This window comes from Triplophysa rosa, linkage group LG10, assembly GCF_024868665.1.
Source record: "Triplophysa rosa linkage group LG10, Trosa_1v2, whole genome shotgun sequence".
Lineage (NCBI taxonomy): Eukaryota > Metazoa > Chordata > Actinopteri > Cypriniformes > Nemacheilidae > Triplophysa > Triplophysa rosa.
In genome coordinates this window covers 15,993,609-16,012,398 of record NC_079899.1, presented here as the reverse complement: position 1 = coordinate 16,012,398, position 18,790 = coordinate 15,993,609, and the positions used below count along the sequence as shown (strand labels likewise).

General features: G+C 40.8%; 1 protein-coding gene across 2 annotated transcripts in view; it reads right to left on the bottom strand.

The window, feature by feature from the left end:
• The window catches only part of cnksr1 (connector enhancer of kinase suppressor of Ras 1), a 33,201-nt gene extending 14,411 nt beyond the window's left edge, over positions 1-18,790 (bottom strand). For both annotated transcript variants that reach the window (XM_057344414.1, XM_057344415.1), the window contains exons 1-6: positions 18,565-18,790; positions 10,208-10,365; positions 6,453-6,655; positions 6,221-6,305; positions 819-860; positions 416-535 (exon numbers count right to left, since the gene is read on the bottom strand). In XM_057344414.1, the coding sequence (XP_057200397.1) occupies positions 416-535; positions 819-860; positions 6,221-6,305; positions 6,453-6,655; positions 10,208-10,365; positions 18,565-18,616 (660 nt within the window). In that variant the 5' untranslated portion in view covers positions 18,617-18,790. The remainder of the gene's footprint in view (positions 1-415; positions 536-818; positions 861-6,220; positions 6,306-6,452; positions 6,656-10,207; positions 10,366-18,564) is intronic.

The following is an 18,790-nucleotide window of genomic DNA, read 5'->3' as shown; positions in this document are numbered from 1 at the left end:
GAACAACTCGAAGGTGAGTAAATGATGACAGAGTTTTCATTTTTGGGTGAAGTATCCCTTTAAAGACCGAGTACGAGTACGGATATTTTTTTCTAGCATGCGCCGATGCCTGTACCTGGATTTTTTTTTGTGAGGTGGCAATTTTCCAAGACTAATAAAATAGGATATCTTCATAATAACTCCACCTTAAACACATTATGAAAAAATTTTGTATGTGCTTGTCACAAACTTTCAAAGCACACATTTCAGTCAGTTCTGTCAGTTATGTCACATGAGGTATCGGCGCATTTTTACGAGTATGAGTACATGAACTTAGCATCGGGCACGATACCGAAACCAGTATCCCTAATAGAATGGAAACCCAGAAATAGAATTCATTATTGTTAAAGAAGCCATAAATAAGAAGATGTATTACCACGTGATCTCCTGGTGAGACTGGGACCAGGTCGATACTTTCCAGCTGTGCAGTATGAGTAAGAAGAGACTGTGGACTCACGGTCAAAATCTCATCACAAACTGCAACTAACCGACGGCACTAGAGAGAGAAAGAGAAAACAATAGGTTAACTGTGTATATTACTGAATTATTGGGTAAATTACAGTAATGAGCACAATGTATTCACACTGGTGACAGAAATCCAATATGGGGATGTTAATATAACTATATTGACAATAAAACTTAAAAAAGAATATACAACTCGTATAAAATAATGAACAAATTCAATAGCTGACTGAAATATTACTTGAATTGACCCAACAAACTACTGCTATATAGCCTTAGAAACAAAGAGAGTAAACAGATGATCCAAAATGACTTACAATAGAGATGATGTCCTTCTCCTTTTCAAACACAGCGATGTCCTACCGGGGAAGAGAGACAGAGAGAAATGAGAGCATTTCCCCAAAGCATACATGCTTCCACCTACTGAGAAGCTTGATCAAATGAAAAAAGAATGGAGTTTGTGTTACTCCACACACTCCTGGGACGATTCGGCTCATACAGTATTATTTCTTAAACACACTTTATAAGACTGACACTACACACACTGCTAGCGTTTAGCAAACTAACCTCAGACCACTAGTTTAGTCCACACTGAATTACAACATATGCAAAACAGGACCAGGCTACACAAGACTCTCTTCCTCTCTTTATACATGCATAGTAATGGAAAAACTGACCGGAACATGTTAATCATGAGCTAATTAAAGGATTAGAGGCAACAGACTCGGGTTTGACCCAGATTTACTTGTGAGACAAATCTTACGTAACACCATGTAAACAGTTGTGTTTGGAATGACATGAGGCTGAGCAAATGATGAAAGAATTTTCATACTAGAAAAATGATGTCATCATTTACCCTCTTATCAAACCTGTATGACTTTCTTTCTTCCACAGAACACAAAATTAGATGTATGGACACAAAACCAATACAAGTCAATGGGTACCACCATTGTTCAGTTACCAACATTCTTCAAAATATCTTATTTTATGTTCTGCAGAAGAAAGAAAGTCATACAGGTTTGAAATGACAAGATGGTGGTGAGTAAATGATGACAGAATTTTCATACTTTGGGTGACCTATCACTTTAACTACGCAAAACCCACACATTATATATGCACTGATAAAGTGTTTTTATATAACAAAAAAACATGATATCATAAATATAACACAAGAAATATTTGTAGAATGTTGTGGGTGGTTTGTATTTGTGTGTGTGATGGCTCACTTCTCGTTACTTTAAAAAGGTGTGTCACTTCCTCTTGAAACAGAACGGCACAGATACACATGGCCATGTATAGTACATAGACACAAAAATAAATTTTATAAAGAATTTTATCAATTCATCTGTCAGGAGGAATTGAAATTCAGATGCATTTGGAAAGTTTGTGGAGACGTTTGCTATTCCTCTGCTAAATGACTAATGATTTCGTCTGGCTGGTTAAAAAGCGTCCACTAAATCCATTACACTGAAAACAGACCAAAATGATATGTAAGGATCAGAAGAGCATAGGATTTTGCTTTACATGAGAACAATTTTCTGCCCAATTCAAGATTGCAATTTTTATGTACATGCTGTCCAGTTAAGATGTGCCGTTGTCAAGGACACATGCAGTATATAAACGTAAAAAAAGATGCAATGATAAGCTGCGGGAGGCCAAACAGAACACATACACATTATTCCTGTTTCTATATGCAATTCAGGATAATAACTGTTATAGTGATTAATTTCACATTCACACCGTCAGACAAAACTGCCAGATTGTCTTTTTATAGGTCGTTATGACACGGTTCAAGCACAGGTCACTCCATACTGCTGATCGGAGAGCTGATTTAAAACAAACTTTAAATGCTAAATGAAAGAGATGTGAGCTATAAAAAGATGTCCAATCAGGGAGAATCTTGAAGAAAGAACGAAGAGCAGATCTCTGTGATACTCCTGATGTTTATATTGTCTCCAGTCCTGCTGTTTCTCTCCTATTTTTGCTCTATTGAGGTTGATTCCTCACACAAAAGAGCTTTCAGCTCAAAAAGCTTTTACCTTGTTATCATCGAGTTCTCACAAAAGTCCCTCATTGCACACTGATAATGATCATTACCTCTGTTTTCAACACTTCAGAACGAGAGAGAGAGTCTTTCTCTGTGGCAAAACACTGTTGTCTCCTGTATCTTCCATACAGTCATATGTACTGCGTTTTCTGTTCCTCTGTTATTTTGGTCCTTTCCTTCTTTCTTCTTTCAATTTAAGTGCATTACTGGCATGACATTTACCTTTCTTTAACTTTACATTTGCTAAAGCATTTTCTGCTTCGTGGCATACAAAACAAAAACCAGGGCAAAACAAAAACTGTACAAACCAAATATATAAATCTTACTGTCGCTGCAGAGACACACAATTGAATGAAATGCTCTGTTACTTGGTCAAAAGGCCTTTGGCAGACCTGAAGATACTAAAATAAAATCTGCGCCATTCTGTGTGGATCCATTTGCACATCTCGCTATATTCTTATAAACAACACACACACATGTTGGGTTTCAATGTTTTATGAGGACTTATGTATAATGATTTTATAGTGTACAAACTGTATATTCTATCCCTGACCCCTCATCCTACCTCCAAACCTAACCATCACACAAACCTTTCTGCATTTTTACATTCTCAAATAAACATGATTTAGTTTGATATTGATATTAAAAAATACACAAAGGCAATAATTGTAGTAATATGTGCTAAAGCAACTTCAGGCACTTTAATGTTGAGGGAAAGATAAAAACAGCACACACAATACCTCTGTCTGATCGACCTGACCTTTTCCTCAATATTTTGTACCATGTTATTTCTGTACACTGTGTGTGTGTGTTACTTTGATCTACGCTCATGTCTCCCTAAATTTCTCTCCCACCTCTTTCATCTAGCTTTAATGAATCTGTCTTTAACTACGTCACATCTTTTCCATTCATAGCCTCATTATAAATGAACTATATATGAAGTGATTCATGTTTTATTATTTACACAAATATTTTTATGCATGTTGCCAAGTGTTTTCATCTGCTGACACTCCAAACCCCACAGGGTAGTGCTACTAATACAAACAAACACTCATTTCAAACATCCAGAGGCATTACCTTTATCATTAGCTTCCTTCATATCTGGGTTGACCCTCAGGACACAGAATATTTGTCCATGTGCTCATCAAAACTTCAACCACAACACCAGCTGTGAGTAAGACACAGTCATTCACGTATGACACACACCAGTTTATCACCAGGCATGTTAACCTTTGGCTTCAGGTGACGGTGGTGTCCTATGAAATTCAGAGGCCCACCTCCCTCTGAACACCTGTCCTAACACACCTTCAGAGGCCGAGCGCTCCCTCAAATGTCAACAGCTTATTAAGTAGGCAGAATGCATGCTCTATTCCCAGAAACCTTTGCATTGTCTTGTGTTTAGGTTGAAGTCTCATTGCAATGAGTAACAGAGAGTGGAACGGTCTGACCTTAGATGTGACCTTTTCTCCAAAATGTCTTGGGTACATAAACATCATCTTACATACATACTACTGTCTGTTATTCTACTGAAGAGTCTATTAAAGATCATCCATATTTTGCTTAAAGTGATAGTTCGCCCCAAAATTTTCATCGTTTACTCAGCCTCTTGTCATTTCAAACCTTTAGGACTATCTTGCCTCTCTACAGAACACAAAAGAATATATTTTGAAGAAAGTTGGTAACCGAACAGCACTGGCCCCTATTCACTTCTATTGTATGGACACAAAACCAATGCAAGTGAATGGGTGCCGGTTAACCACATTCTTCAAAATATCTTCTTTTGTGTTCTGCGGAAGAAAGAAAGTCATGCAGGTCTGAAATGACAAGAAAGTAAATGATGACAGAATTTTTATTTTTGGGTGAGCTATCACCATCACATGTCTGAACCAGTTAAAGAGTATTAAAGATTTCTCTCAGCTCTGCACATTCACACGTTTTACATTAAAACTTATTTTCTATTTTGTCCTATAGATCATATATTTTAATTTGTATTGTGTATAATGTAATGTGCACATGTAATAAAAATGGCACAAGTAAAATTCACAAACCTTACATGCATTACTAGAAAATTCAAAAAGGTTTGTGCCATTCAAAGCAGTTTCATTTGCTTTCCTTACAACTTCAGCAACTCTGAAGTATCATTAACTCTACACGCTACTGGGAAAACATGACAGCAGTTTGTAGATTAACTCTTCTTTTGGTGTCGCAGTTGAAGAGTCCCTTACTGTTGCACAGGAAAGCGTTTACACACCTAACACAAGCAGAATTTTGTTTGTATTGTAAACAGGAAGTACAACCATGCACTTTAATTGGATGGCATCAGCTCTAGGAAAACAAACTCAAAGACAAAACAACCAAACAGGAGAGAACAACTCCTTGGTGATTAATACTGTGTGTTTATCTGTGTGTAAGTGAGCACAAGTGTGTGTGCGACAGTGACAAAAAGGAGCTGATAATATCAAACAGCAACATTCTTAGTGTGCACACTGCAGATTGTTTCTGCACACACTTAGCTTCTGTCTCATTTACACACTTTCCTTCCCCTCTTTAGCAATGATGTTTTCTCTCAAAGTGGAACTGAGTCATATCATCAGCAATTATTTTCCTCGGTGCACACGATCCAAAACATGAAACATCACACCTCCAACTATTTTGAAGTCTCACACCTGTGCAAAATATATTTTTGTCTTTTGTGAGTACACTCAAGTCGCTTATGTTTGAATTTTAAACCAGAAATTGTGTTTATTATACGTGTTTTCATAAAAAGTCGGGTGGAGTTGTTTTCAGATGCCTTTAAAATAACCAAACAAACACACTGCTCTGAATCAGACGCTATCTAAATTCCAAAGACGCTGCGATTGTAGTAAGATAGTGTATTTGTGTATAGGACCGACAGGTTTTTTATATATGCTATATGAATAAGTGTGGTATTACATATAGACAATAAACTATAAGAAATAACAAAGTGAAAGAAAAATTCCTACTGTTTTGGGTCCAGATGAGTTCTTTTGATGGAGGGATTCTCATGTGACTTCTCCCATACGCTTACCACAGGTGAATAGCACACGGCCAAATGTCTTTCACTTCTCCTATTCTGACTTTTTAAATGCCCCTCCTCTCTCTCTCTCTCTCTCTCTCTCTCTCTCGGACAGTCTCAGCTCTGACTTTGCTGAGACCAGTGAACACACACATACTCAATGGAAAACATGTGTCGGCTTGCACTATAGTGTCTGTGTTTATCAGGCGTAGAAGATACAACTAAAACAATTAGTCCAACATATCAATCTCACCAATGTTTATGCCAGCAAATAGTCTTTTTAAAGTGATAGTTCACCCAAAACTGAAAATTATGTCATCATTTACTCACCCTCTTGTAATTTCAAAACCTTTAAGACTTTCTTTCTTCTGTAGAGCCAAAAGAAGACATTTTGAAGAATGTTGTTAACCGAACAATAGTGGTACCCATTGCCTTCTATTGTATGGAAACAAACCCAATGCAAGTCAATGGGTACTGCTGTTGTTCGGTTACCAACATTCTTTAAAATGATCTTCTTTTGAGTTCTGCAGAAGAAAGTCATACAGGTTTGAAGTGACAAGAGGGTGAATAAATGATGACAGAATTTTCATTTTTGGGTGAACTATTGTTTTAAAAAATTGTATATGAACACTCACCTTATGCACAGTGGTGTCCAAATCTTTACAGAGATCGATGAGTTTCTCACTTGCTTTGTCTCCAGTCTGCTGTGAAAACTGGTATCTGTAAAAGACACACATGCCGTAACTGAAAACAGATCAATTTACTTATTATTTGGTATATTGTTAAATATTTTATCCACCAAGTGGGGTTTTCAACACACGCCCAAAAACGGTGCTCTTTGATTTCACCTCACCGTGTCTCCCTCACCTGTTGAGCAGAGATATAAGACCTTTGGTTGCTGTGATCACATCCACCACCGCCTGCAGTATCTGTTGTGGCAGAGTGGTGGCGCTCTGCCCATCACTGGAATTAACACGCCAGCGGCCTTGTATGGTCATCTGCAGAGTGTGAGCCAAGGCGTTCAGTTTCTCTGTCAAACTGCGCAGAGTCTCCCCTCCAATGCTGTATGTCTGCGCAGAGAGGACAGAGAATGTCAGTGCGCTTTTTAGTACATATGTGTTGGTTTAAAGCTGCTATTCCAAAGGTTTATAAAAATTACAGTTCATCCTAACAGAAAGCACTACTTAGACACCTGATGTCATAAAAACTTTTTCACAACACAAATATAATATATACAACTCATTATTACCGACTACGTTATGTTTGTTCCACACTGGAATGTCTGGTATGTTGCTGATCCATCATGTCTTACTCTCTTTTTTATTCTCTCTTAGAGAGACACCCTTAGCCCCTGTGTCCACCGAGGCGCTTTTACGCTGCTGAAAACGTCAGGAGGTCGGGTGAAAACGCCCGCTGCAGGCGCAGCGTTCTGCCCCAGGTTCAGCATTTTTTCAACTCTGGGCGCCCCGGTCGATGCCGGTGTTACAGCAAATTCTGTGACCGTCGTATTCTGTGACCCTAGTAGGCGCTGTTGTCACTGTGCAGTTTAAGAATCATATGTAGTTTAGATACTTTAGGGTTAGGGTGTGGGTTAGGGTAAGGGTTTCGTAAGACTCGAAACAGCAAGGATTTTGTCAAAAACAACAAGCCACACACCAAGGATTTAGTGAGAGCCGTATTTGCACAGTGACAACAGCGCATACTAGGGTCAAAGAATAAGATGGTCACAGGATTAGTTGCAACACGTGGGAAAAATGCAGAGCGCCGGCGCTGATCGCGGAAAAAAAATGCCAGCTGCTCGCGTTTTCAAAAAACGCGCCGTTTCTATTGGAAACAATTAAAAAAACACGCCGTAAGCCGGCAGAAATGCCTCGGTGGATACAGCCCCTTAGAATGAATAAAGTTCAAAGTTTGCTGTAAATCCTGAATAACTTTTGGTTCTTAATTATTTCTGCTAACTATGCCTGAATGAATGTATTTTTTCTTGAAGGCAGATCAACAGAATCGATTCGAGAACCGTGTCCACACCAGACGCGACAGGCGCGACGTGACACGACAAAAGACATTAGAAACGCATTACAACCCATAATATAATTTCTAATTTTCTCCACACTGGATGCAGCGCGGTGCGACGTGACAAACTCATTAAGAACAAGCAGGTTGTAATGTTGCATCGCGCCTGTCGCGTCCGGTGTAGACACGTGTAAGCTTGGCGTCTGATGTTACGACACATGCAGGGAGTCCTGGCACCTGGCAGGTCCATATTAATCCTACAAGTGGGCAAAACATTTACAGCACATGGAGTAGATCCACTGTCAGTGAAAGTTCACAGTCAGTAATTAACATGTATATAATCAGAAAAGAAGTGAAATGACTATGGGGTCCAAAGGGGGTATGAGACAACACTGAAAATTAACGATTTAAAGCATGGGTCTTCAACCAGGGGTCCGAACTGCAAGGGGTCCGCTATTTACTGTTTACGCACAGGCAACTTTTTGTTAAAAATGTACAGCATGGGTACAGAAATATTACAACCAATGTTCTCTTTAAGCTGTGCACGTGCGCACAGCTTTACTATGGGGACACTCTGTTCTGTCGTTGATTTCTGGGTACAGATGTATATATTGCGTAGGATTTTTTTTCTTTTATAAAGAAGACTTTTACCGAAATGCCCATAATGGGAAACTCCAGTGGGAGTGCGTGACCATAACTACATTTCTTAGTTTCTACTATGGTAGTCAATGGGGGCAAAATCTGTCTGGTTATAAGCATTCTTCCAAATATCTTTCTCTGTGTTCATCTGAGCAAGGAAATTGATACAGATTTGGAACAACTCGAAGGTGGGTAAATGATGACAGAATTTTCATTTTTGGGTGAAGTATCCCTTTAAAACCAGTTTAAGCCTGAAAATAATCAGAATAAAAAAAACGATCCTGTCCTTTTTTATATGAGTAACAAGTTTGCTTACCAGACTATGTTACCTTGTATAAAAGGTCAGATTTGTTTTGCGTCCCAAAATATTGCATACGGTCAATACAACAAATGCTAAATATTATACAGCTTATGCTAAAAATCTTTTTCAAGGCTTACTGTTGTCTGTGGCTTTGAAGAGGTATCAGACAAGAATAAACTTTGTTAATGGAAACAGCTCTATATTTATACAATCAAATACATACCACAGTACTCCATTAACCCTTTCATCTTATACACTGTCGCCTAGTAACAAGCCGTTGTATGCGTTGTTAAATATGTATATTTATATGTATATGTATATTACTTCTGACGAAGGCTGTCATAATTATGCATTAAAGGGTAAATTAATTGTATGTTGTGTAGGTTCCCTAAAATAAGTCCAATGCACTATGAAAGAATGTTCCATGGCATGTAGTATTGTTGGTGTACAGGCCTCTGAAAAACAGCGATCTAAAAACAGCTGGGTGAGCAACTCTCACAGATGTACTGGAGGAACTGCAGAGTCCCAAACGCTATAACAAACACTCAATATAAGTAAACTGTACATGATACAAAAAGAAACACACAGGCAAACATACACAAGAAGTTGCTCACAAACTTTATCCTCTTGAGAATTCCACATTATCCATTCTATTAATAGAGGCCATAAATAATTGCACTGACCTTAAAGGAGTCATGAATTAAGACATCAATTTTAATCCGAGCTTTTGTTATATAAGAGGGAATCATGTTCAAGCGAACATCCTGTAAGTGTCAGAACTGAAAACGCCCTTGTTACTGAAATTACAACTGTTATTGACACCAGGCCCAGCGAACGCCAGGTCCTGGAATGCACCTATCTACTGTATGTCATAGATAGGTTGAACACCGCCTCCACAGAAGAATATCAACGACTACTTCTCTAGCCCCGCCCACTGGTTCGCACATGACAGTACTGAAGTAACACAAGTTGCGCGGAACCAGATAGAGCGAGCAAGCAATAAACATGCCGTTAAAGATCGCAAAATATTGTGCAGTCAGTGCCTGGTCATATCCATAAGTTACCTGCCAACACTGTCGGTTTGGCCTGGAGTCTCCTGTTTGTTTAATTATCATGGAAACTCTCGTAACATTTGAGACTCGCGATCGCGGTGATCTTCTGTCCGGTTCGCGATCACGGGTCTCAAATGTTGACAGGTACGGTCATATATCATTAAACACCATACAACTATAGGCTATACAAACTATACGCAAAGCCTTGCCATCACATCCGGGAAATAAGTAAATTTGAGTAAAATCACAGGCTTCACTTATCCCGTGTGAATGCGTCACATGAAATACAGATGTGGGGAGGTAATTTCTAAATCACACGAGGTCCCCAGATAATACTAATCCCCGCTCCAACTAAGTTTACTACGCCATCTGCTATCCAATCATAGCAGTGTGCGTTTACTTCCAAGTCTTCAATGTGGCACACACATTAAAACCGTTTTTAATGTAAAAACCACGCAAACGTCATAAGTGGACCTCATACAACAGTATAAAACAATGAACAAGGCCAGTTCATGACACCTTTGATGCTACAGTAAAATATGTAAATTTGCTATTTTATGTTTCAGAGTTATGATATTGTCAGAAATGTGTGTCCCAACAAGAACAGAAAGTCCTACCAAAGCACAGAGTTTTTCCACAGCCTCCAGTATAAGCTCCTGATGTCCGATTTTATGCACTCCCAGTTTCTCAAGCCTGGCAGAGGTGAGATGAAGTAGGTCTGAGCCAGAGAGATGCCACTCTGAGAATGAGTATTGATGCAGAGGAGCATCCAGACCTGTCACACGCATACAACATACACACAAAAAGATACAACATCATAACATCAGTAAACACACTACCAAGTAGCAAGTTTTACTTAGCTATAAATATAAAATGAACAAATATACAATAAACAAATGTAATGCTGTTTATGAAACAGTTTGACATGCATGCCTCTTGAATTTTACAATTTTTTAAGTGGTTCTTAATTGTTCTATGAGCTGTTTACTGTTTACTCTCATAATAGCTATGAGTTTAATTCTCTTTGTGCCAGGGTTTTTCCTAAAACGAATTTTTGCCCCTCCAAAGATTTATTTGATCATTGAATGTGATTATGACCAATCAATGACAAAGAGAGAGTCTCCAAACTAGGGTGTGTGTTCGACTTCATTCTGTGTTGCGCAGATCGATCGGCATATGACGTGAAGTAGCCTACTGCGTATACTGACTGCTTCGTATGCATTCAAAACACTCTGGCGGAAGTTTGATATCAAATGCCGATCGGTCTGCGCAGCGCCGAATGAAGTCGAACATGCGCATCTCTCTCCCTTGCACATTTTAATAAAAAGCAAGTGAGACGATGACAAAAGGTCGGAAGATCGAATCCATGTTTCACGTGGCACATTCAGTGAATATTCTCCTGTATTACTGCTGGATGAACTGCGCTCAAAAAAAGGTTTACTTTTCTCTGACAAGGGTTCCGCTCACACAAATGACATAAACAAACGAAACAAATCCTATCCAGCGATGAAGTGTTATCGGTGTAAACTATCTTTTGAACTGTCCTAACAGCTGTGATTAACACACAGCATGTCTGCTAATGTCCGATTCGCATCTTAATTACTCCTTTGAACCGATTAATTTTAATGAACGGTTGAAACAACTGATATGGCAAGCACTGAACTGACGAGACTCACTGTCTGAATCCATGTACATCAAATCTGTCACCTCAAAACACCTCAGAACGTAAGTGTGTTTAGGTAATTTAGCAAGAGTGGTTAGTAAGATTTAGTCTAAATAATCCACAATTTTAATCAATCTCCGCAATTTCGAATCTTCTCTCTGTTTACTCTCACAAGGGGTTCCCCAAGGTTCTGTACTCGGCCCTGTTTTATTCAATATCTATCTGCTACCCCTTGGCCATATTATCCGTAGTCAAGGTCTCAATTGCCATTGTTATGCCGATGACGTGCAAATCTACGTATCAGCACGTTCAACCTCTGCTCTCCCTCTTGGCTCCTTAAATGCCTATATTACCGACATCAAAACCTGGTTACACAGCAACTTTCTAAAACTAAATAATGACAAAACTGAAGTTATCATATTTGGTCCACCTTCCCTACTAAAAAATGCAGAACTAAGACTATCCATTGATGGTGCTGACTAAACTCTATCCCATACTATCAAAAATCTTGGTGTACTCCTCACTTACATTTCAATCACACATAACCTCCATTACTAAGACAGCATTTTATCACCTTCGTAATATTGCCCGACTCCGGCCAGCCCTCACCACTAAAGACACTGAAACTTTAATTAACGCCATGATCACTTCTCGTCTTGACTATTGCAACTCGCTCCTTGTTGGTCTGCCCGCTAAATCAATGCAATGTAAGTCGCTTTGTATAAAAGCATCTGCCAAATGCATAAATGTAAATGTAAATCTATTACAAGGCTTTAGTATGTGCAAAATTCCGCTGCCAGAGTTATTAACCGAGTCAGGAAATCAGAGCACATTACCCCTCTACTTGCTGACTTACATTGGTAACCTATTTCCGTTCGCATTCAGTTTAAAATTCTCTTGTCAGTATTTAAATGTTTACATGGACTTGCACCCCACTTTCTCTAAAACCGCGCAGAAAACGAGACCCACGCCGCTTTCTCTCTTCAAATGGCCCACGGTGCGCGCAGCACTCCGAAAAGTTGAACTATTTCCATCTTGATGCGGTGCCGATGCACCTAGAAAAATGTGCGCCGCACCGCATGCGCGTTGCGACCGCGTCGCCCCCTATTTGCACATGCCTGCCGTGCATCTACATTTAAAATAATGAATATGTGCGCAGAAAAGACGCGAAATGTGAATCGGGACTTACAGTATGCTGGGTTCACACCAGACGCGAACAATCGCGTTGCACGCTCTTTATTCCTTGCAGGAATTTCCGCGTGAGTGACACGAAATGACAAATTTTTTCAACCTTCGCGGAAGACGATATTGACGCGCGTTCGCGGCAATCAGGCCGCCCGATTCGCGCCATTCGCACCGCCTGCCACGAGCGTCTGTACGCGTCTTTGCAATGACTTTGTATGCAATTTACTCGCGCAAAACGCTTAATTCTCGTTTGGTGTGAACCTAGTGTTATGGGTCGATCAGACAGAACGCATTTTTTTCTGTTAGACGCACCTCTTTTGAATTGTTTTCAGTTGGCAGGGAGCGTTTTGCGCGCTGCTTATGAACGCCGGGCGCCTCGCGTTTTTGGCGGAGTGCTCTGAGCGCCTGAAGTTGAAAAAAACTCAACTCTGAGCAGAAAAGTGCTTGACGTCATGCGCCAATCGAATGAAAGGAGAGGCAGGCCTTGCGATGTCATGACGGAACTTTACAGTTGCTTGAAATGTCCGGAGAGTGCAATGATGAAGGAGAAACTTGTGTTGGCTGACGCGGGTTAAGGTCAGAGCAAGCGCCTTCTGCTTGTACCTTTTTAAAGTTTCAGATAATATGACAGTTAACAGCAACTAGAGCGCTCGCACTCAGAGCTTAAAACCTGTGTGGTTCCACGCAACAATATTAAGTAATTTGAACAAATAACACTTAAGTTGTATGAACAAAATCAATTTAAGTAATGTTGACAAAACTTTTGAGTAAATCCAAACCATTCCGATTGTACCAGTAATTTTAAGTGAATTGAACTCAATATTTATCCTTCTCAATGGTACTTTTTGTTGTCATACATAAATTATATATACAGACTTACTGCATGTACTGTAAGTCAAAACACAATGAGCAAATCAGATGAGCGGCATCCCAGTACTGGCATTAGCACAGTTGAAGCTCATTGAATGATGCAATAGACATCATGCGGGTGCTTTAACCTCTCACAGCCTAAGCATATGTACCACTCTTCTAAACAATGGTAACCCTAAAACAAAAAAATACAACAAAATCTTTTAAACCTCAAAGATAAATGAACATTAAGCACAAATAAGTATTTTTTCTTTACTGAAAAACACTTAAAATAACATTCAATTTCGAAATGCAGTCTTACGCAAAGCATGCTGGGAACTGAAAATCCCCCTCAACCAGTCATGTAGAATTAACTTGTTTATATTAAGTAAAATTTTGCTTTCTACTCAACAATGTTAAGTTGACTAGTCAAACACTTGTTAAGTAAAGCTGACAGATCTAAATTTTAGTATAAATAACATGGCTAACTTACGTTAATTCAGTTACTTGCATTCTTTATGTACTGTGAATAAGGATGGGTTAAGTAAAACTAACAGCAGCGACAGTTCATTTTTTTGAGTGCACTCCTCCTCAGTCTAGTCTTGTCACGCCTGGCGTGAAAGAACCCAATTGCAGGCAGGCGGTGGTGAAGCGGTAACAAAAGACTTTATTTCACAACTAAAAACACAAAATAAACACCCACGATGGGGGACAAACACAATAATCAAAAACGCTTGAAAAAAGACAAAGAAAAACTTCTCACAATGGGGCAAAACAAAAACCAAAGAACACTAAAACAACTCACTTAACTAAACAGGATCACGGACAGGACAAGGCAAGGCTGAGATGCTGGGTCACACGAAACACACCAAACATAGTACATCCACAGAACAATCCACGAGCACAGGACAAAGAAACAAGAGGGTATATATAGGAAAGACAAACGAGGGATAACGAGCGAGGGCAGGTGTGGAACATAAGACACGAGAGGAAAGCAATACAAGAAATGAGAGGGGCGGGGCCAATGACGAGACACTGGAGAGAACGTATATTATTGTCAAAAGGACAATAATATGTTTCTCTCCACACATAACCAAAGACTTTGTCATGGCTCTGCTACAGGACCAAGAAAAACATGACTAAATGAAGCAGAGCCATGACAGAAGCCCCCCCTTTAATGAGCACCTCCAGGTGCTCACCAAGGGGTAGACGGACGAGACAAGACCGACTGGGTGACAGACAGACAAGCAAAACAAAGAAAAAAAATCAGTGGCAGACAAGACAAATAAAACAGGACTAGGGTGGACAAAAAATAACAAACAGGGAGGGGGGGTGGGGCCAAACAAGGGCCCATAGGGGGCAGTCCAGGGTGGGGGGAATAGTCCCAGTCCCCGGCTGCGCTCGAGGGCGCGGAGTCCTGGGGGACTTAGGGGAGACCTGGGGGGGACAGTCTTTGACCCTGGGAGTTCCCGGGGCCGGCTTGGCTGCCGGACTGGGACCGGCTGGAAGGCCGGCTGGACAGGGCTTGACGCCGGCTGGAAGGCCGGCTGGCAGGGCTTGACGCCGGCTGGAAGGCCGGCTGGCAGGGCTTGACTGCCGGCTGGATCCCCGGCTGGGACGCCGGCTGGATCACCGGCTGGACGCCGGCTGGATCACCGGACTGGACGCCGGCTGGATCACCGGACTGGACGCCGGCTGGATCACCGGACTGGACGCCGGCTGGATCACCGGACTGGACACAACGACTGGACACATGACTGGACACAAGACTGGACACAGACTGGACCCAAGACTGCACCGGCTGCACCGGACGGCCGGGCTGCACGGACTGGACCCGGCTCACCGGCTGGAGGAGTCCCGCTGCCCGCCGCTGCCTCTTTTTCTTCGCCGAGCCACCCCCTGGGGTCGGTGAGAAGAAGAGGAAAGGCACGGCTGGTCTGGCTGGGACTCCTCGGAGTGGACCCCCAGGAGCTCGCCTCCCCCGCTTGCCAACGAGGCTGTGGACGGTGGAGAGGCTGCCGAGAGTGAGGGGAGGTGGCGTGGCGTGCCCACAACCCCGATCTGCAGGGACCGTCCTCGGGATAGCCGCCAGCCCCGTGAGAGGCTCCGCCATGGACATTCCCCTGGGCTCCTCACGATTCATTGCGAGTTCGACCTGGTCCGCGAAGCCCAGGTGTCTCAACCGGCGCATCTCAGCTGGCTGAAGGGTTCATCGAGGCAGCTGTTGAAGATTACCTTCAACTCTGCCTCGGTGAACCCCGAGTAGCGCGCGGTGGACAGGAAGTCCATGGCGAAGTCCTTCACAGGGGTCCCCCTCTGGCGGAAGCCGAACAGGACGTGAGCCTGGGGCTCCTGTACGCCTCGTCCGACTCCATGCCGCCCGCTGGGTTCGGTGTGTGGTTCGTGGATTCCTGTCACGCCTGGCGTGAAAGAACCCAATTGCAGGCAGGCGGTGGTGAAGCGGTAACAAAAGACTTTATTTCACAACTAAAAACACAAAATAAACACCCACGATGGGGGACAAACACAATAATCAAAAACGCTTGAAAAAAGACAAAGAAAAACTTCTCACAATGGGGCAAAACAAAAACCAAAGAACACTAAAACAACTCACTTAACTAAACAGGATCACGGACAGGACAAGGCAAGGCTGAGATGCTGGGTCACACGAAACACACCAAACATAGTACATCCACAGAACAATCCACTAGCACAGGACAAAGAAACAAGAGTGTATATATAGGAAAGACAAATGAGGGATAACGAGCGAGGGCAGGTGTGGAACATAAGACAGGAGAGGAAAGCAATACAAGAAACGAGAGGGGCGGGGCCAATGACGAGACACTGGAGAGAACGTATATTATTGTCAAAAGGACAATAATATGTTTCTCTCCACACATCACCAAAGGCTTTGTCATGGCTCTGCTACAGGACCAAGAAAAACATGACTAAATGAAGCAGAGCCATGACAAGTCTTTTATGTTTCAGTTCTTGTGTGTTATCTGTTTACTTGTTTTTGTTTATACTCATGCCTATGTCTAATCTGATTGTCTGTATGATACTTGTATCTGTGTCTGACTTGATGTTATCCACTACCTTTGTACAGCGACCTTGAGTTTGGGAAAGGCGCTTTATAAATAAAACTTATTATTATTATTATTACAGTTGATTTATATGACTTAGTAGTAGTGACTGTAGTAACTTATAAAATAATTTAGTTTAGACAGAGAGAAGTGAAACCAGAACAAATCACAAGTTGTTGTTAGATAGCTGCTAATAAAATAAAATGTAATTGCATGTGGTGAAAATAAGAACTGTTACTTTCAAAAAGGATGGGATATTTAGTTTTTTTAATGCCCTAAGAGGGCAAGAAAGGAGTGAGAGTGACAGGTAATATCGGTGACACACAATTTTATACCCATTATATAACTAACAAATGTTTCTTTGCATTTCTTTTTTTGTCAATATTGGGATCGCAGTTCAAGAGTAGGGTATATTTAACAGGTGGGTGGATGACTATGTTCATCAGCCACCACCTAAGACCAATTTTGACCCAGGAAAAACCCTGTGCTACTGTATCAAAAAAAGAATGACACAACATTTGGTTTTAGCAGTTAGAGACAGCTGGAGGGAGAGATTCTAACACTAAAAGGAAATGACTATGAATCTCTGACCACACCACAAAGACACATTTACTTTAATTATTACTAATTCTACTAGGTGCTTCAAAAGGTTATTCGATAACATAGAAGAACTTTATGGTTCCATAAAGAACCTTTAACATCTGAAGAACCTTTCTGTTTCAGTAAAGGTTCTTTGTGGCAAAAAATGTTCTTCAGATAATAAAAATGTAAGAACGAGATGGTTCTTCTATGGCATTGCTGTGAAGAACCTTTTAAGCGCCTTTATTTTGTAGGCGAGTGTAGGCTTGGGTAGTACCGACTGTATGCACACAAATGCTCAAGGCTCAAACAGAGCACCCTACATTTCGGGTTTAAGCTTCCTGGAGACAATCCGAGGATTTTGGGCCCTGAAGGAAATTCCTTTGCGCATGATTTTTACACAACAAGATCCAAAGCTAAATTCAGATCCAGTCCCACAAGAGTCACAAGTGTCTGAAACATTTTTCTGGATGCATAACAACGTACAGTATTTCCTCGTGACTTCTTTTTCCTGTAAAAACTCACAACAGTGTTTTTTTGTTGGTTTGTTTTTTTGTCCATAAGCCTCAATGTAAGCCAACAGCAAGCAGTGCAAACAAGCTTCTAGAAAGCTATGACAAATCCTGTCACAAAACTTGTGACAATTTGTGGCTTGCTTACCATAATATTATGATGCCCAACATTTATACAGCAACACGATAAACAAGTCAGATTATAAATCTCCATGCTTTCATCGCAGTTCAATAAGATGTCAAAACAATAAAAACTTATGCTAAATTTACAAATCTCTTCTTAAGAAATAAGCAAGATTTGATATTATGCAACAACTGTGGAATTTTCGTAGGAACTTTTTGCAACAGTGTAGAGCTCTGAAATAAACAATTAATAGGTGAAAGACAAAAATCTGATCACTTTTGAAGTTATGAGATACAGATCAGGAACAAAAACTAGTTTATGGGGAGGAGTTAGACCATAATAAAAGCCACTTCAAAAACAAATCAACAACAAAAAAAATCTAATGAAATCTAAGATTTCAAATATAAAACTTTACATTACAGCCATTATACTTTTATTAGCCACATACAACTGAAACATTAATTGTAATAAATAGCTATTCTACTAAATATTTATTTATTACGCACAATTGTTTCATTATTATTACACTATAACAACACTGTCAATACACAGTTACACGAACAGCTATTTAAAGTGTATTCAAATAACGCTTCACGCGTGTTAAAGTGAAACTGATCATGGGACAGGAGTTAATGTAGAAACATACTGAAGTGGGCCAGTCCAAACTTGAGCAGCGTGACAGCATTGAATTTATCAGTCTGTACACGAGGAAACGTGAAGACCCACGGCATTATTTACATAATGTCTGTTTGCAAACTATTTTCGCTCTTGTATTCGGCAGCCGTGAGTTAGAAACGAGCAAAGTTCTGTACTCAACTCACATAAACAAACGCGAACGCGCTTCCTCATTCCTGTAACACCTTCCCTTCCACAGGGATTTATGTTCCTGTTGTCTTCGGCCATATCTCCCTCCCCACCGACACAAAGTTACCTGTCTGTCGCTAATAACACAGTCCTACACACATACACACAATATTACCTTTGAGCCATTCGGCAACTCTCTCGGTGCTCCAAGACGTGACGGGCTCCATGATTTTGGGAGCATGAATTAAAATCGTAGATAGGTTTCCCGTAGTTCACAGCGCAGAAAAGTTCATCCTGCTGGTCTTTGGCACACCTTCCTACAGGTAAGACATGCGCTGTCAGCCAATGGTGTGCGGAGCTGCGTGTCAGGCCGAGATTGCGACCTACTGCGCCTTTCTCGG